This window comes from Heterodontus francisci, chromosome 25 (genome assembly GCF_036365525.1).
Source record: "Heterodontus francisci isolate sHetFra1 chromosome 25, sHetFra1.hap1, whole genome shotgun sequence".
Lineage (NCBI taxonomy): Eukaryota > Metazoa > Chordata > Chondrichthyes > Heterodontiformes > Heterodontidae > Heterodontus > Heterodontus francisci.
The window spans coordinates 66,222,367-66,242,727 of record NC_090395.1 but is presented as its reverse complement, the minus strand read 5'-3'; the positions used below and the strand labels follow the sequence as shown (position 1 = coordinate 66,242,727).

General features: G+C 43.5%; 1 protein-coding gene across 2 annotated transcripts in view; it reads right to left on the bottom strand.

Annotated features, from left to right (window-relative positions):
• Nucleotides 1-19,924, bottom strand: part of LOC137383956 (serine-rich adhesin for platelets-like) — a 51,150-nt gene extending 31,226 nt beyond the window's left edge. For both annotated transcript variants that reach the window (XM_068057396.1, XM_068057397.1), the window contains exon 1: nucleotides 19,734-19,924. In XM_068057396.1, coding sequence (XP_067913497.1) covers nucleotides 19,734-19,766 — 33 coding nt within the window. In that variant the 5' untranslated portion in view covers nucleotides 19,767-19,924. The remainder of the gene's footprint in view (nucleotides 1-19,733) is intronic.
• Between the last annotated feature and the right edge of the window lie 437 nt (nucleotides 19,925-20,361).

Below are 20,361 nucleotides of genomic sequence, written 5' to 3'. Positions count from 1 at the left end.
CGATAAAAATTAAACTGCTTCCTTTATTTTTGATCACGATTTGCAAGCTTGGTCACTTCTACACCATAGTTCTTCAGTCCCGATATGAAATCTGACCACAAAGGAATATAAATAGGCCATTCAACTTGTTCCACCATTCAATTACATTGTGGTTGATCTGTTTCTTACTCTATCTACCAACCTTGGCTTTTATCCCTTAAGACCCCACACCTAACAAAAATCCATCAAGCTCAGTCTTGTAATTTTCAATTGACCCCAGCCTCAACAGCTTTTTGGGGTAGACAGTTCCAGATTTGCACTACCCTTTGTATGAAGAACTGCTTTCTTGCATCACCCCTGAATGGCGTAGCTCTGATTGTAATGTTTTGTCCCCCTTGTTCTGTTGTCCTCCGTCAAGAGGAAATAATTTCTCCCTATCTGCCGATCAACTCCTTTACTCATTTTAAACACCTCAATTAGATCACCCCTCAATCTTCCACTCTCAAGCCTAGTCTAACCAACCCGTCCTCATAATTTAATCCTTTTAGCCCTGGTATCATTCGAACAAATCTTCACTGCTCCGCCTCCAAGCCGATATATCTTTCAGGAGGTGAGGTTCCCAGAACTGAACGCAATACTTTAAGTGGAGTCTGTATAACATAGTTTGGCCAAATTTTAAAACGCCTTTCTAAGAAACTTTAAAGTTCAGGTTTCTACAGGATAACTAGTTAGCAGTCATAACTTACCGGCAAAAATGATCATTTTATTAAGGGTGTCTCTCATGTACTTTGACAGTGATCAGAATTTTACAATTTGACATTCTTTAAACTGAGAAAATGGAACAAGTGTTTGAAATCTACCAACATTGTACTTTTCACATATACTGTAGCTAAACAATGTGACAGTAACACTTGTAATCTTAATGATATGAAACTGCATTCTGTAACATTATAATATGACGCATTAACACGCTTCTAGGAAATAACTGTCTGCTGTTTCAACAGAGGTGTTAACCCTTGGAACTAAACATGTTACGCTTCTGTTTAAATAGCGCGCATTAGGATTTCACACTGACATGTTAACCACTTGGATGCTAAATCTTCACCGTTACAAACTGCAGTCACACACAAGTAATATTCTCACCAACATCATCTGCCAACTTATCATTAGAGTCTCGCCCTCCTTGCCTGATTGCTGCAAGCTTGCATCATGCATCATTCAGTATGCCTCAAGCCATCAGTAAGGGAGAGGCAACTAGGTATCTTGCAAGTTCTTGCACCCTTGCATGACAATGAATGAATGAAAGAAGATATGAAGGGAAGGAGGGAGGGAATGGTGGATGGATGGATGTTTTTATCGAAGTAATCATTGGGAAGGCTTATCAAACTCTCAGTTTCAGTTTCTTTATTAAGGCTTGCAGACTAATAGTAAAAATCTGATGCCCTTTAAGATGGTTTTCAGCAACATACAGACAGGATCCAAGGGTCTCGGATTCTGAACTAGCATGGCTACCTGTGACCATGAAAAGAGCCCATTCAGCGTTTTGCACTGTACATTGCTAAGAGTGCACAAACCAACTTCAGGCATTACGTGAGAGAGGAATGAAGGTCCTACTCAGGTGTTTAAGATTCTCACACTCCTGGACCACAGACTTAAATGGGAACAATACAGGCAGATCCTTAATCTTAATGCTACCAAGACAAAATCGACTTATTTCCAAACACACAAACTACAAACTCCTCCCAACTGACAACTTCATTAACTATTGACAAAATTTGGCTTTCAATAAAAGAAAACAATGAGATACAGGAGATGCTTGTACTTCCAATCCAGAAATCAAACAGAGTGCAGTGACATAGTGGTAAATGCAAGCAGAAAGCAAATTAGTAGTTAACTACTGGTATCCCAAATTGACTCATTGTATACAATAGAACATAAAGTCCTTTCAGACGCTGTCAGATTTGGCCCATAGTGTTGACTGGTCCAAGTTGTCCTGTACAGGATAATGATTAGTAAATTGATGTAAAGGAAATTCCACAACTGCTGTAAAACGGAGAGGTCACTGCAGTACCTGCCTTTGATCAGCTGGCATCAAGCCTTGCCTCTACTTCCCCTTTCTTCCAAAATGTATTTATCTACTCAACAGTTACCAAGAAAACCTAGAATGAGAAATGGCTATCATGTTCATTCCCCTGCCCAGGCCGTTTCCACATTCCAGTCATTCTCCTGAGACTACCAAACCAAGCAGTTATAAAAATCTCGAAGCAGATAAAACTGTTAAACTTCTAGCTAATTCACAAAAATGCTGAAATTCCGGGATGTGATTCTAACCCATACTCCCACCAGTTACATTCCACATCCATGATGCCACCAGTACTGAAAAAATTCTACTTCTATTAATTACTCATACGATATGGGCAATGCTGGAGAGACTATATTCATTGTTCACCATCTCTGTCTATCTTTGTTATTGTCAGCTTCAGTCCCTACTGTGGAAATACCCTCACCACATGGGTAGCAGGAAGAAGGATCTCCACCACCTTGTCAAGGGCAAGTACCGTTGGGCAACAAATGCTGGCTTTGCTGATGATACCCACATCCTGAAACTGAATTTAAAAAAAAAAATCCTTCCTTAAAGTTACTAGTTGACATGACATTCATTAAATAAAATTGTTGGATTCCAATATTCATTACTCCAGCGGTTTCAAAATCTTTTGATTTTCAGATCCCATACAAGTATTGACCAACTTCTGAAGCGCTACTGCTAAATTGACCCATTCTCAGAGGTCCCATGTCCTAATTTTCAAAAAGAAATGCCAGCCGCCCAATAGAAAGTGACCCAAAGGGCTACCATTACAGAACATGTTTTGAGTTTGTACACAACTGAGATGACAGGCTTGATTTTAACCTCACTCGTTTGGTGGAAGCCAGGCCTTGGGGTGTGTGGGGGGGGGGGGGTGCAATTAAAATGGAGAGTGTAGATTTTTCCACTTCCTTCTTTTCCGATGTGGCAGACTGCAGTTTCAAGTTGTAGATGGCAGGGGCACCTGCCTTTATCCAGCAGCCTCCTCTTTAAATATGCATGTTATTATTGGGACCTGATCTACCATTTCAGAATCATTTATTCATTGAATGGTTACAGCACAGAAGGCGGTTATTCAGCCTGTTGATCCCATGCTAGTTCTCTGCAGGAGCAATTTAGCTAGTTCCTCTCCCCTGCCCTTTACCCGTAGCCAGACAAATTTTTCCCTTCAGGTGCTTATCCAATTCCCGTCTGAAAGCCATGATTGAATCTGCCTCCAGCACACTCTCAGGTAGTGCATTCCAAATCCTAACCACTCGCTGCATAAAGAGGTTTTTCCTCATGCTACCTTTGGTTCTTTTTTCCAATCAGTTTAAATCTGTGTCCTCTGGTTCTTTCTATCTACTCTGTCTAGGCCCCTTTTGATTTTTGAACACCTCTATCAAATCTCCTCTCAACCTTCTATTTTCGGAGGAGAACAGCCCCAGCTTCTCCAATCTATCCTCATAACTGAAGTCCCTCATCCCTGAAACCATTTTCTCCAATCTTTTCTGCATCCTCTCTAAAGCCTGAAACCTGAGCGATGGGAGCAGTGGTGATTTCTCCTGCTGGGCAAAATCAGCCGAGAACAGGTGCTACGGCCAGAAGAGGTCCAGTAAAGTAAGGTTAGAATTTCTTTATTAAGTTTCCTTGCGGGCCAAGAAATTGCATCAAACTTTTATCTGCCTGTTGATTTTACGTATGCTTGGTTGGCTCCAGCTCCCACAAGATATCTTGGTCCTCCCCTAGCCCAAGCTTCCTGCCCACCTCCCCCCACCACACCTCTCCCCCAAGCCAGTGACTGCGATTCCGCTCCCAAAGCACTTAACTTGTGTAGGGACTGTACCCCTAGCTTCCTGCCATACCGGCTGCCTAGCCAATTCCCACTGACTACCTGTTTTGGTCAGGGCATTGGCAATCTAATGGCACCCGACTGTTAAAATCAACCAGGCTTGCCCACTGTCGCTCCTGGATACACAAGCTTTGTCGTATTTCTGCCTGGGAGTTAAAATCACACCCGACCTGTTGGTAAGTCTACAATGGAGAAAAGGAAGAAACCCTGATGTTAGGGAACCCCTGGAATCCACTGTATGGACATCAGAGGGTCTGGGGACCCCAGTTTGGAAACCTACGCATTATTCTGTCAGAAAGAAAATCTGATATCTATGAGACTTATTATTTGAATCTGTGCTCTGAAGGGAGTCTATGATTATGGTTGAAGTTAGGCATAGCTGGTTTCCAGGATTAACCCACACTTACTTCACCGGGCTCTCTACAGCAGACATCTCGAGGCCCTTCAGCCTTGACCAGCAAATATAGGACATTTTTAGCTGTATGCAATTGCCAAGGTTTCTGTATAAAAGGGAAAGTTATTCACATATAAAACCAGAAACCTATGTGGCTGCCCTGAAGGGGCAAAGGTCAGCATAAAGGAGGGTACAACTAAGTACTGAGCCAGCTGGCGTACTGAAATTTCACAAGGCACTCAAGATGAGCACCAATGGTTCTGTTCTATTAGAGCCAACAGTGAGCTTTTTTGTTTAGCCACATTTTGTGATAATGCAGAGGCAATGCTGGATCTAATAAAGGGCTGTCATATTATACCATTGGGTATTGAAAATACATACTAATAGCTACAACCAACTAAACACCCATAAGTAATACCCAAGCTACAGTCTGAATGGACCAGAATGATTCTGCACATTAGTGTAACAGACATAGAAATAACAAAGGTGAATTCTATACATAAGACACATAGAAACAGGAGTAGGCCATTCAGCCCATCAAGCCTGTTCCGCCACCATTCAATTAAATCATGTCCGCTCTGATTCTTAACTCCATCCACCTGCCCCGGTTCCATAACTCTTAGTATTCTTGTCTAACAAAAATGTATTAATCTCAATGCTGAAATTCTCAATTGTCCTAGCCTCAACAGGTTTTTTTGGGGGGAGAAGGATTCAGATTTCCACTATGCTTTGTGTGAAGAAATGCTACTTGCTATCACCCCTGAATGGCCTAGCTCTAATTTTAAGCTCACAGACCCTTATTCTGGTCTCCCCTACAAGAGGAAATAGACTTTACCTACACTACAAACTCCTTTAATCATCTTAAACTCCTCAATTGGATCATCCCATAATCTTCGATACTCACAGGAATAGAAACACAGACTGTGCAGCCTGTCCTCATAATTTAACCTTTTAGCCCTGGTATTATACTGGTGAATCTGTGCTACACCCACTCCAAGGTCAATAGGTCCTTCTTCAGGCCCGGTGCCCAGAACTGAACTGGGGTCACATCAGAACTTTATATATCAGCAACATAACTTCCACCTCTTTGTATTCCCATGAGGTAAAGCCAAGATTCCATTAGCCTTTAAAATTATATTCTGCACATTCCCCCAATATTAAGTTTTTAACATGTTACATCCATTTCTCTCCAGAATGACAGATTTAGCATCCTAAATGATTGTGTGGTCTAATGTAATCGGAAAGGTATGAAATGAAGGGGAACGGCCCTGCTTATTCAGAAGAGACAAAGCTCAATCAAACTGATATGCCTGATGCTGGCTTAACACATATTTCAGCCAAAATCTACCAGCTCAGTTATATGATCACAAGTTGCATACAACATACTCAGGTAGGATTCTGTGCACGTTTGTGGACCTTAGGGATGAAATATCAGTCTGATAACTTTAACTTTAACAGATGCTTATGTTCTGCGTCACTTTGCTTAAGCAAAACTTCAGTATCTGGCATCTATATAAATCACTGCAGGAAGATGTGAGAGAGCAAAAAAGCCTTGTCAGATAGTCACAGTTTCTTTTTCAAAGTATGTTGGAATTTTCATATTGGGTGAAAACATTCCTTTGCAGTGACATGGATGAAATAGGCAGGCACAGCTCATTTGAAACCTCAAATTTTACGAGAAGCAGTGCTTTTAAACACTGGGACATAAACTGCATAGAATTATTCAAACCACAGGTCCATCTGCAATTGTGCTCATAGATAATATGCATACTTTTTAAAGACGTTATTTGGTTACAAGCCAAAAGAACTGAGAGAGAACACACACGCACATTGACTTTCTTCTCCCTTTTCCTCTTCCTCCCTTATAATACGACTTGGAATAAATCTTATTTAACGGCCAGTTAACGGCCACTTAAGGGCCTCCACCCACCACCATGGGGATTTTACCCTTGGCTGGCGGGCGGCCCAGGCCCAAGAAAAGCTGCCTGTTAAAAGTAGGAGGCTTTCTGAAGGCCCGGGGAGCAGGCCCTCCTGATCAGGCACCCTGTGCCCGACGGAGGGCTGCCCCCGATGTCCCAACCACCCCCAATGCCCAGCACGCACCCTGTCCCCCCAATCGACCACCCTTGCCTTGCTGGGGCCCGACCGGTCACCCCTGGGGTGAAGCACCAAAAACTTACCTTTACCCGGGGCTGTCCTTCCGCTGCTTCTAGAAGCTGGGTTGCAGTTCCAGCAGTAGCCACTGCTCCCGGTGGCATTGTTGGGACTAAGAGCTGCTGGCCTGTTGATTGGCCAGCAACTTCATTAGGTGGGACTTCCTGCCTCAATGAGGTGGAAGTCCCGGCTCAGGCTAATTAAGGGTCTGGGGACCGTAAAATGCGATCTGGATCCCCCGGCCAGGGGAGACGGGATTGCCACCGACTTTTCGGTCGGTGGACATCTCCCATCTGTCAAGGGTAAAATTCCGGCCAATGTGTTTTGGTTAAGGGAAGAATGCTGGCCAAAGTTTAGGGAGCCCTTCCTCAAAATAAAAGTGCCAATGGATCTTCACGTCCACCTGAGAGGGCATACAGAGGCCTCGGCTTGACATCTCATCTGAAAGATGAAACCTCTGACAGTGCAGCACTCCTTCAGTACGGCACTGAAGTGCCAAATTATTCACTCAAAACCAGACTTTGGAGGACCTGACTTTTTCTGAGGGCATACTGCCTGCTGCACATATTGGGAAATCGCTCTGTGAATTTCGATCTATTGATTTAAATGGATGGAAAATCACCAGCAGCCTCCAGGCAATTTCCTGATCTGTGTGGGTGAGGCCCAAATCAGTCCTTCGTTCAGAACCAAAGCTTAAACTGCAAATCCTCCAAAATGTGTCCATCCTCTCAGAACCAGAATGGAAGAGTTAAACAACTGGGCTGAATCGAAGCTAAATAAAGCAACTCTGTTCAACTTTATTGAGAGCTTTACTTGAGACTTTTCTTATTAAGAATTTGCAATTAAATTTCTCTTCCATGTAATGTTTTTCTCAGGCAATTTCCTTAGACGTGAGGACACAAAGGCTCCAATGTCTGGTTCCAATTAGGAGTAACTATGTTCCAGAATGTCTACAAATAGCTGCCACTCGTCTAGTGAGAATGCTATACAGGGGACAGCGATGAGTAACGGTGGTTGGGGTGGGTGGGGGGGGGGGGGGGAAAGGGTTATCATGAATGGTCTTCCTGCACCTGTCATCTGGCCTATGTTTCACTTTTAGTGAACAGTTATTGGAACATGTTTCTTTTTTAAATTTTCTATTTATTGGGCATGTTGTTCCTCATTCTCAGTATGTGTGCCCCATACATATGCTTTCTATGTTCTTTCATGTTTCAATCACCCAACAGATTGCAAATGTTTCAAAATATACAATGCAGATATGGGTGCCAATGGAATGGCTCATGGTATTTATTGTTGTTTAAAATATTAAAATGATCGGCTTACCACTGACAAGACAAAGTAACTGCAATAGTAACAACCTCACATAAAGTCAATTACGCATGAGGAAATGACTCTCTAGCAAAACGCAGAGGCTTTGTCTAACTCTCATAACAAGTATAGAAAACAAAAATTTCACAGTAACTGGAGGAGGGAGCTACAGCAATTTACAACACATTTAACCTACTAGGGTAAAATTTAACTCCCCCTGCCCGGAGGAAACCATGATGTTCTGCTGAGCCACCACTGATAATGAAAGAAGCCCTGAAGAAATTTCAAATGATAGCATTCCCCTATTCACCCTATCAAAACATTTTGTAGCTAAAAAAAACTCTATTAAATCTCCTCTTAGCCTTCCCTGCTCCAATGGAAATACGCCTGGTATCATAACTGCAGCATCCATTCCCTGGCATGATTCAAATCTGCTTCATTCTTGAGACTGCTCCTCCACTGACTCCAGATTGACATTACTCTGGTACAAAGTGAAATTACTTGATATCAATGCAACAGATGTGAAGGAAATGTAGCCTAAGATTACTTATGTTTAGAACAGGATTAACTAATACAGCTAGACATTGTACAACCTGCTTCCACAGTACTGTTCACTCTTAGCCACTCCACTGTTGGATTGGTCACTGGATGCCTTTAGGTTCTGTACTGGGATAGGAACTAACAAACCTGCAGTCTCAGAAGCACAAGTACTACCAGCTGAGCCATGGCTAACTGCTACAGATGGTGTAGAACAAGGGTGTTCTGTGCTGTCCTGGAAAGGCTGAAACACAATGTGTGTGCTACGTGACAGGATCGAGCACAGTTGTGAGTCTACAACTTTTTCTTGGGAAATATCTTACTTGACACTGATAAGAAAGTACTGGACTGGAAGCCAAGGGAAGGAAACAGGATTAGTCACCATCACTTTAGGAATCGGCCGGGCGCACTAAAATAAATGATTAGCGTCTTTACTCTATGACCTTATTTATAAAATTTCAACTTCTACAGGCCTCTTACGTGACTTTACCTCCACTCAGACTTTTAGTGCATTGCATATTTCAATCCCTGCACCTCTCTGTTCATTCACACCCTTCGCTGCCTTTCCATTAATGGAAACACCTGTTCTTTGCAATAGCTCCCAAAGCACATTACCAGATTTAATTGCATCAAATTATCCTCACAGTAGGTTAGTGGAGCTGACTATGTAAACTTATCACGCTATGATTACACTTTCCTATCAGTGGTGGCGATGGTTGGGGGGCCATATTTGATGACATGGCTATAGGTGTGGGGCAACTGTAGCTACTGGAGCTTAAGAAGATCCATCTAGTGGTAGGCATATGCAGATGCAGATGTGACTGCATTTTACAGAACGTTGATGCATAAAGCATGCATTACATGCATAGCAAATTTTATATATTATTAGATGATTGTCTGTGACATTTGGAGTCAAGATCCAGAGTAGTCATCAGGAGGAGCAGGGATAGAGGGCAGGGATGACTACCTGAAAATAGATCATCTGGTCATTTCTTTCATTGCTGTTTGTGGGAGTTTGCTGTGCATATATTGGCTGATGCATTTTCTTCATTACAACAGTGTCTACTCTTCAAAAGTAGTTCATTGGCTGAAAAGCACTTTGAGACGTCCTGAGACCGTAAAAGGTGCTATATAAATGCAACTTCGTTCTTTCATTCCTTCCTTCATTTTCTTTCTTTTATTGGACCGGGGTCTGCAGATGTAATTTCTGTGACCACATTTATATTGGAGCTGACTATGTAAACTTATCACGCTATGATTACACTTTCCTATCAGTGGTGGCGATGGTTGGGGGGCCATATTTGATGACCATCCCTAGTTTATAACAGTCGCTGTTCTATTTAACAGTTTGCTCACTTACTTCAGAGGACAGAATAAATCACCGAGATATTATTAGGGACACTGGAATTTATCTTGGAAAAGCTGGCAGGAAATGCATGCTGAACAAAGATTTTTAATGTATTAATAAAGACTGAAATTTAAAGAACAGGAATTATTTGTTTTCAAAATATGTAACATTGGAATGATGGCTACTATTTTTCTGATTAAGATAGTAGCACATTGCCAGTAAGAGATGAACATAGGAATTGCTAGTGGCAAAAAAGCCAAGGTCCATCTTGTTTACCATCTACCATTCTGGTAGTCACATGATAAAACAAGAATGGCAATTCACCTTTATGGCCAAAATTTTACACCTCCCCTCACCAGGAGTGGGCTGGGAGTTTGGGGTCGGGGGGGGGGGGGGGGGGGGGAAAGAAAGGGGATGCTTAACCATCTCTGCTGGCATTTTACCAGCAGCAGGGAAGGTGGTGAGTAGCCCACCCACCTTAGGCCAATTTATTTATTTAGGGATACAGCACTGAAACAGGCCCTTCGGCCCACCGAGTCTGTGCCGACCATCACCCACCCATTTATACTAATCCTATTACCCTCTCACATCCCCACCTTCCCTCAATTCCCCTACCTATACTAGGTGCAATTTATAATGGCCAATTTACTTATCAACCTGCAAGTCTTTGGCTGTGGGAGGAAACCGAAACACCCGACGAAAACCTATGCGGTCACAGGGAGACCTTGCAAACTCCGCACAGGCAGTACCCAGAATTGAACCCGGGTCGCTGGAGCTGTGAGGCTGCGGTGCTAACCACTGCGCCACTGTGCCGCCCTTTTGAGGCCATTAAGTGGCTAAGTAATGGAAGACCTCCCCTGCCCTTGCAATCGATCCCGCCACCCCTCCCCACCTCCGGGGCCTGGCTAATTGGCCCCGGCGAGCCCCAACCCAACTGCCCGCCCTCTGATTGGCCAGCAGCTCTTGGAGGCGGGACATCCTGCCTCAGAGGGGCGGAAGCCAGATCCCAGGCCAGTAATTGCCTTAGTGACGCAGAATAGTGTCATGGCTTCCAGGGCCAACGGAGGCGGTCTTGCACTGACTTTCCGACCATTGGGCGGGGTCACCACCTTCTCGTTAAATTCTGGCTTATCCGTTAGTCCAGCAACAGACCCAGACATGAGGGGCTGGATTTTTCTGGCCCCGTAGAGACGGGGTTGGAGATGGGTGGGGTTGGGGCGGTGGGGGGGGCGGGTATGGCCTTGTCTGGGAAAATAGGGGAGAGCTGTCCTGACACATTCCCGCTGCTGGGGGACCTTCCTAGGGGCAGGCTGGGAACCGAGTCGACTGCCCACTCCATTTGGGGACCATTTTGAGCTGGCCCTGGTATTTCACCAGTTGGAGTGTTCCCCCCCACCCCGCCCCGCCTCCCCGCCCCCCTCCCCCGCCACTGTGTGCTGAAGCGACCAGCTCAATCAAGGTGCCCTCCGGCAGCAGGCCAGGGGAACCATTGGAGCCAGAGGCTTCATGTCCCAATGACAGGGGGCCCTATCAGTGCTTAAACCTGCTGAGGGGTTTCCGTTGCATCCCGATGTACCCATCAGCTTCGGGAGTTTGCAATGCAGCCCTTCTGTGTTGGCCAGTGAGGGTCAGCACTTATTTGATAGCGCCCAGCTGTCAGTGGATAAGTAGGAAAAGGTCACTTTGGCTATGCTCTCAATTGGTCTCCATAATTGAATTTGAAGCATCCAAAATTCCCGTTCAATGCTTGGAAATATAACTTGCATAACTAAGGCAAGAAGGGGGCTTCCTCATCAAACAGTGCTATTACAGCTCAGTCATAAACCAGACAAGTTGGTGCCTAACAATCTGGTTGTTATGGCACTGTACTAGTCAAAGTCATACACTATGAAAGTTTTTAGTTTGAATTGGCCAATAATGTGCTTTGGATAAAGTTTTATCCCAATGGATTTTGTTTTCCATCAGTGCATTCCAATATGGCCTTGATTATTGCCAGTCGCTTGCTCATAGCGCGGTACAATTAGGATTATGTCCATTTGCTCATTTCCTGTTAGCTCTATGCTAAAGCTGAATTTGTGCCCATTTGTTGTTCTCTTACTGATAGTATGGAGAGGATGGATCTGTGATCAGGTCTTTCTGTAACTGGCAAGATAGGACTGGGCTTTTGCCCATTTTGCTCTTGTGTTGACAATGTGATAGGGCTGGACTTTTGTCCAATAAGCTCTTTTTCCAGAAAGTAATATTTTGGGATACTGTATTTGAGTATTTTGGACATATATGGTGAGTGTAGCATGCTTGGGAGGAACAGGTCACTTTGGACCTCTGCTTCCCAAAGCTCCTCACCTCAGGCTGGATTTTCCCGCAGGCTTCGAGACCCCGATGTTAGGACTAAATGGGTTCCATCCAAATCATTGTTAGATGACGGACCTGTTAACTAGGCTATGTAGTAACAGTGAAGCTGAATGTTTTAGGAATCCTTTTATTAATATCAAGTTAATAATTAACACTTAAATATTAATTACTCAATTATTCCTTGGATTTTACTTGCAATCAATCAGTAATGAGTTACACAGAGGGGAGTAGATAGAACAGAAAGGAGAATGATAAAGATAGTTCTGCTAGCTAGTTTTTCTTTAGAAAATCAATACAGAGCAACATATAATGTTGGATAGCACATATTTAGAGAGTGTGAAATTGTGTTAGAGAGTAACATCATCCATATCGGAGCCCACTCCCCCATCCCCATTTCCATAATCTCCTATATCCTTCAGCCAAACACTCTGTTCTTCTGACCCCAAACTCTTGTGCATTGCCTGTACCTTTGCCTCATCAATGGTGGCTGCCTGGGTCCCAGTCTCTAGAATTCTCTCTCTCTTAAAATATCCTCAAAACCATCTCAAACCAAGCTTGCAGTTACCCCTCTTAATCTTTAATGTCCTGGCTCGATGCCTATTTTCCATACACTTACGCTGTGGGTAGCTTTTGAGGAATTTATTTACGCTAAAGGCATTGAATAAATAGAAAGGGCGGCACAGTGGTGCAGTGGTTAGCACCACAGCCTCACAGCTCCAGGGACCTGGGTTCGATTCTGGGTGCTGCCTGTGCGGAGTTTGCAAGTTCTCCTTGTGACTGTGTGGATTTTCGCCGGGTGCTCCGGTTTCCTCCCACAGCCAAAGACTTGCACGTTGATAGGTAAATTGGCCATTGTAAATTGCCCCTAGTGTAGGTAGGTGGTAGGGAATATGGGATTACTGTAGGGTTAGTATAAATGGGTGGTTGTTGGTCGGCACAGACTTGGTGGGCCGAAGGGCCTGTTTCAGTGCTGTATCTCTAAATAAATAAAATAATAGAAACCAATCTGAGGATGATGCAACTGTTACAAGATTCTGTATGTTTTCAAGTAGAGATCAAACTATATATTCATTTCCTAATGTCTTTTCTCCCAATTTCCCCAACTAAAATCTCAGGAACTGGAGTAAAAGGTTGTGTGGGGGTGAGAGGGGGTGGGGGTAGGGTGAGAGGGGGTAGGGGTAGGGTGGGGGGCGGCGGTGGTGGTGGTAGGCTTGAGAAGTGGGATTATAAATAGTTGTGATTTTATAAAGACAATAAGTTGTGAGCTTTGGAATTAAAATAATTAGCTACAATTAGGTACAAAATTGCTTGGGAATAAAGTAGTCCTTATAAGTGAGAAAAAGCCTTTTTCCCTTTGCCATTCCGCCCCCTATGAAGGTCTCGAATAGTTTTATAGGGATTAAGTGCCCTCCAGCACCCACACAAAATGTGAACTACAACAGTGGATAAACTTGCTGAGTCATTGGGAATACTAAGTACCATCCCACTAAATATGCATCAGTTTGGCTCAATAGTAGCACTCTTGCTCTTTGAATTAAAAGGCTGTGGGTTCACAATCCCACTGCAGGACATCAGCATACAATCTAAAGTGATGCTTCAGTGCAGTGCTGAGAGAGTGCTGCATTGTCAGAGGTTCTGTTTTCTGGATGCAATGTTAAACCAAGGCACAGGGTGCCTGTTTAGGTAGATATAAATGATCCCACAGCACAATTTGAAGGAAATGGGGAATTTTCCAGTGACCTGGTCAACAATTATTCCTCAACCCATACGAGCATATCAGATTAAGGTCATTTATTCTATGCTTCTTGTGACTGTGCATGCCTTTAAGACAACAATGATTACACTGCAAAAGTATTTAATTGGTTGTGGAGTGTTTTGGGATGCCCTGAGGATGTGAAATGTGATATAGAAATGAAAGACCTTTCATTCTAAACTGTAATAATAAACTGTAACTGGGATAGAGAAATTCAGAATATTATGCTTCTTATAAAGGATTACTTGCAACTTATTCCAACAATTGTGTCATAAAGAAATTGTGCAATAATAGATCTTGCTGCAACAGTCCATCATTGATGCCAATGTATTGAATTCTAGCCGTTGCTCCATTTTTCTTTGGTGTTATGTGAACTGGGACAATACATAATTATTATCCTTGATGGGCAGGAGGGCACTACTGGATTGGGATTTCTGATGTTGATCACTCCATGACATGGATTGATGGCATGGATTGATCCCTATCTGAAGATTACAACAAATGCCCTTTAAGACAGTGCTGCTGCCCCTTTAACCTGTATTCGTTTTTCATTCACTTCATCAGAAGTAACACAGAAGGTTAGAGGTTTTTAAAATTATGAAGGGGTTTGACTGGACAGACATAGTGAACATGCTTCCACTTGTAGGGAGGGTCAAAATTAGGGGCCATGAATATCATAGATGCAATTAAGGGGAAGCTAGATAAGCACGAGCGATATATCAATATGAATTAGATAAAGATGGGAGGCCCATGTGGTGCATAAACATTTGGAGACTATATGGAGCATAGCCAGTTGGGCTGAATGGCCTGTTTCTGTGCTGTACATTCTATGTAATGCTATGAAAGCAAGGATTCAGGAGACAAGTCAAGAATTAAATGTCCTTATTGCAATAAACAGCAAAGAAGTCTCTCCTCTATACATACTATTAAACAAAGGGGGATGATGCACATGGGTGTGATTAGTTATTGTAGGATTTTAAATTACTTTTGCTTTTTATTTGCTCAATGAGGAACAATATCAGTATTCATAATGTAACACCTTTGGGCAGTCAACTTTGATTATAAACCACACCCCAATCAGCTAAAGCATAGCCAGATGGTGGAGAAAGTTTTCTCTAATCTACCACTCAAACACACCTTAACCACGACCTCAACGAAAGATTCCTACCCCACTTATGTTAACATTTCCACTTCCAGTACACGTCTTCCCTGGGTAAGACTGCTAATTTTGCGTCAAAACTGTGGGCATGTTCTTGTTGTTGTCACACACCACTATGAGCTGAGATGAGACCGTTCAAACCCATTTCAATTAGTAAACCTACAGCTTGCAGAAACAGAATCCTTGTGCCCCAGCAAGAGTTGGATCTGAACTCCGGATCCAGCGATTAAAACATGGTGCCATTCTCACTAGGAGGCAAAGTATAATGCTTAAACTTTAGATTTTACTGCTGAGAAAAAAAGTCTTAAACCCCAAACTTTGAAAAAAATAATGCAGTGCTGTTTTAGGCTCTGACCACTTATGCATCTTTGCCACACATAGAATAATTTAAAACACATCGATATCACACAGCGGCTGGGAATGTTTTCCAGAGAAGGGAGGCAGGGAACATCGTCTCGGGATAATGACTATTTCTTGCTAGATGATGAAGTGGTTGGGCATGGTTTATTTTCTCTCTTCCTCTTGCGCTGACTCCCTCTGGAGTGTAAGTTCTGCTGCCTTCCCTATGAGGCTACTTTCAATGCAAAAGCTGAAGCAGCAATTGTCATCAGAGGATGTGACTACGAAGTTGGGGGGCGGGGGGTGGTCACATCTGAACTTGCTCCTCACACCAGGTATGGTGTTTCCACATACTGAAATAGATTTTCATCGTCACAGCCGGCGGCTGGTAATTTCATAGAACGTGGAGCGCAGAAACAGGCCAATCGGTCCAGCTTCTCCATGCTGTTGTTTACGCTGTGCATGAGCCTCCCCCCACCTTCCTTCAACCCTAGCGCCATAACCTTCCATTCCCTTCTCCCTCATGTGTTTATCTAGCTTCCCCTTAAGTGGAAACATTGACATGGCAACTTCACCTTAAATGGAAATGACAAACATAAAACAAAAATGGGGACATGCACACTTTTTTTGGGTCACAGGCCCAATTGTCTTGAACACATATTCTACACATAACATCTCAGAAATGAAGCAATAGGGATCTTTTTCTGAGGTTGCAGTTAAGGTGTGTTTTAGTGGTAGAACACAGAAAGTTTTCTCGATCACCTGGCCATGCTGTAGCTGATCTGGGTGTACTTTACAATTAAAGTTGACTATCCAGAAGTGTTACATTATGAACACTGACATTCATTCTTACCGAGCAAATAAAAAGCAAAAGGAATTTCAAATCCTACAATAACTTACATATCATTCCCCTGTGTCTATTAGTAAGTATGTAAGTGAAACTTTTACACTAAGGAAATATGATTCTTGACTTGTCTCCTCAATTCCTGCATTCATGGAATTACATTAGATAACATGTTTAGTACTGAAACAGATCATTTGGCCCAAACGCTCCACAGGAGCCTCCTCCCACCCCTCCTCTTCTAACCCCATCACCATAACCTTCTATTTCTTTCTCCCTCATGTGCTTATCTTGCTTCCCCTTAAATGCATCTATGCCATTCACCTCAACCATGCCTGGTGGTAGCAGGTGCCACATTCCAACCACTCCCTGGGTAAAGAAGTTTCTCCTGAATTCCCTATTGGATTTATTAGTGATTATCTTATATTTATGGCCCCTCGTTTTGGTTTATCCATAAGTGGAAACATCTTTTCTATGTTTACTCTATCAATCTTAAAGATCTTTAGCAGTTCACTCCTTAGCCTTCTCTTTTCTAGAGAAAAGAGCCCCAGCCTATTCAGTCTTTCCTGACAGGTAATCTGGCAGAGTGAATTGCTCAGTCTTTATTGAACCTGCTTGATTTTCTATCCATTGAAATGACTATTCATCTTCTTAAACCCCTCTCTCCTGTCTCCTGAAAACTCACCTCCGACAACAAGCATGAGGAGCTCATGAACTTCTTTGTCGCTAAGACTGTGACCAGCTGCCACTTCCTCCTTTCCCTTATCTCTCCCAAACAAACTTCCCTCAAGGTCCCCCTGCCCCCAACCCAGCCCTGAACTTACATCTTCCTCTAGTTTCTCTATTATCTCCTCTCCTGCCCTCTTCATGTCCATGACAACCACCGAAAACTCTCTCAACCCTATTCCCAACAAATCGCTGGCCATCCAACTTCCGTTGCTAGCCTCCCATGCCATGCTGGCTGATATTGTTAACAGTTTCCTCTTAAGTGCCTTGGAACATTTTACAGTATTACAGGTGTTAGATAAATGCAGATTGTTGTTCTGTGTGATCTACCGTCTCAGCTGTTGAAGATAAAAGTCTATCACATTCACTTTTGCACCCAGAATCATTGGACAATGATTAGAAGTGGGACCCCAGCTGACTGTTTCATTTTCATAGTCCTGGAATAATTGAGGCCATTAAGCAGCAAAAGACTGATCTCAAATTTCCAATTACAGACTGAATAGCTCAGGGGCCTTCCTGAATGAATGGGGGAAACAAGTTTTAAATCTGAGGCCAGATCAACATTTCTGACAGCCAGTTCAAGACGAAAGGTTGGGAACACGTTAACCAGCTCCTGCCCAGTCTCTTTGAAGGGAAGGGCGGCCCAAAGAAACTCACACATGGAGTGAGTCCCCAACCTAAAAGCAAACATATAAGCATTTAAGGGGAAGCTAGATAAGTATGAGGGAGAAAGGATTAGAGGGATATATTGATAAGCTGAGATGAAGTTAAGGTGGGAAGATGCTGGAATGGAGCATAAATACCAGCATGGATCTGTTGAGCTGAATGATTTGTGTCTCTTCCCCTTTCATGTCAAGATTGCAACATCATGCATATTGGCATTATGCTGGTATTAAGCAAATGAATGCAGGCCTCACACATGCAGCCAGGTAGAAAGGAAAATCATAGAAAGATACAGCACAGGAGGCTATTGTGCTCATCATGCCTGTGCTGGCTGTTTGAAAGAGCTATCCAGTTAGTCCCACTCCCCGTTCACTCTCCTTGTAGCCCATCAGATGTTTCCTTTTCAAGTATCAGGGAAGACTTAACAGGTTGGGGCTCTTTTCTCGAGAAAACAGAAGGCTGAGGGTGACCTGATAGAGGTCTTTAAAATTATGAGTAGGATTGATAGGATAGTTAGAGATGTTTCCGCTTGTGGGGGAGTCCAAAACTAGGGGCGATAAGTAAAAGATAGTCACTAATAAATCCAATAGGGAACTCAGGAGAAACTTCTTTACCTGGACAGGCGTTCGAGTTTGCGATCACATGGACGAGTTGTGAATAGCATAGATGCTTTTAAGGAGAAGCTGAATAAATACATGAGAGATAAAGAAATCAAAAGATATGCAGATCGGGTTAGAAGGAGAGGACTGGAGCATAAACAGTGGCAGGAATCGATCAGATGGGCTGAATGGCCTGTTTCTGTGCTGTAAATTCTATGTAATTCTATGTATAGATCCAATTCCCTTTTGAAAGTTAATAATGAATCAGTTTCCAACAGCGTTTCAGGCAGTACATTCCAGATCATAACTCACTGCGTAAAAAAAAAAATCCTCATCTCGCCCTTGATTTGGATGAGAGAGGAAGGAGCAAAGAAAATGATATTTACTTGGAAAAATAGGATAAAGTGCAGTAATGTATTTACATGTTATCATTTTCACAGCAATGCAAGTGGGATCCACACTTTCTCCATCAGCTCATATTACTATGAAGTTGAAGATGCCAGGGGCTTTAAGGCAAGGTTCTCAAATTCATAGGGTGGCACAGTGGCGCAGTGGTTAGCACCGCAGCCTCACAACTCCAGCCTGGGTTCAATTCTGGGTACTGCCTGTGTGGAGTTTGCAAGTTCTCCCTGTGTCTGCGTGGGTTTCCTCCCACATGCCCAAGACTTGCAGGTTGATAGGTAAATTGGCCATTATATATTGTCCCCAGTATAGGTAGGTGGTAGAGAAGTATAGGGATAGGTGGGGATGTGGTAGGAATATGGGATTAGTGTAGGATTAGTACAAATGGGTGGTTGATGGTCGGCACAGACTCGGTGGGCTGAAGGGCCTGTTTCAGTGCTGTATCTCTAATCTAATCATACAGACAGCACTCAACAAGCACAATATGCACCAGCAGAGTTTGCTGCAACTTTTGACGCTTTCCCTTTGCTTCTGTCAGCTCTTTACATACTACAGTCACTTTCTGCTAGGTGATTTCTGACGAGTTATTTGTTCCTAAAGTGTTTCTTCCTGTGGTTACCCAGGAGACGCAAGGCTTGGGGGGGGGGGGGGGGGGGTGAGGTTCATTGTGGGTGGGGGAGAGCGCGGTGGGGGCGGGGGGGGGGGTGGTAACAGGGCAGTGAAGTGGGGGGTATTAAAGTACAGGCACCGACCCGGGTGCTGCAGACAGATTACCTTCATTACCTGCGAGGCTATGCATGATCCACAAGCCAAAGTCTCACCTGGCTCTTGCCTCAGGGCCTGATGTGTAGCAGTTAAATTGGACCTCAGCAGCGAAGGAGCAAAAGAAAAAATTCACCAGAAAAGAAGGTGCAGAAGAAACACTGTATTTTAAAATGCCAGATCTCCAAATACTGCCACTGATCCAAAACGGAAAGTTATGCAGGAAAAAAAAGACGAGAACAGCGGCACAGGGTAAAAACCCACTGGCACTAACGAGAGAAAGTGAAAGTAGGATTGAGAAGATGGACACTGTCCAAGCAGAACATTTACAAAGAATAATCCCAATCAGACAATCGACCTGTATCTGCCCAGGATTCCAGGTGGACTCAGTCCCAACTGAATCCCTTTGCTGCCTTTATTTTTAATTTTATTTTTACATTAAATTTAACAAAGTTTCCCACTAAAAATCCGCACAAGGATCTGCAGGGCGAGTTATGAATTACCTGGGGTTTGTAGAAAAAAGCTGACTTCTTCATAGGGAGCAGATGTTGGCTTTTACTCCTGGGCTTAAAAGTATTGATCTCAAGGACAGCTCACATCACCTTTCTCAGCGCACATTGCTCGGCAGCTCCTTAAATACATGTCCTCATCTCTCTCTCTCTCTCTCTCTCAGACACACGCTAGCGACTCTCAATGTACTCAACCCACCCCCTCGCACATGTGATTTCCCGGCAGCTCTGCACTTTCAGCTGTTGTTGCTGCTTCGGTGTTTGTGACAGTTGGGGGTTTTGATTCACTCTGCACATTAGCGGAATCCTTCCAAATTTGCAGTTGAGGCAGAGCGTACAACAGACCCCCTACTGAGGCAAATACAGTATCCAGCACATCCCCAAAATACAGTGTCCATTAATTCCCCAAATACAGGGGTCCAGAACATTCCTCAAATACAGTGTTCAGCATATACCCAAATACAGTGTCCAGTAAACTCCACAAATTAAGTGTCCAGCACCTTCTCCAACTACAGTGTGCAGCAAATTCCCAAATACAGTGCCCAGTACATTCCCCAAATACAGTGTCCAGTAAACGTCCCTAATACAGTGTCTGGCACATTCCCCAAATACAGTGTCCAGT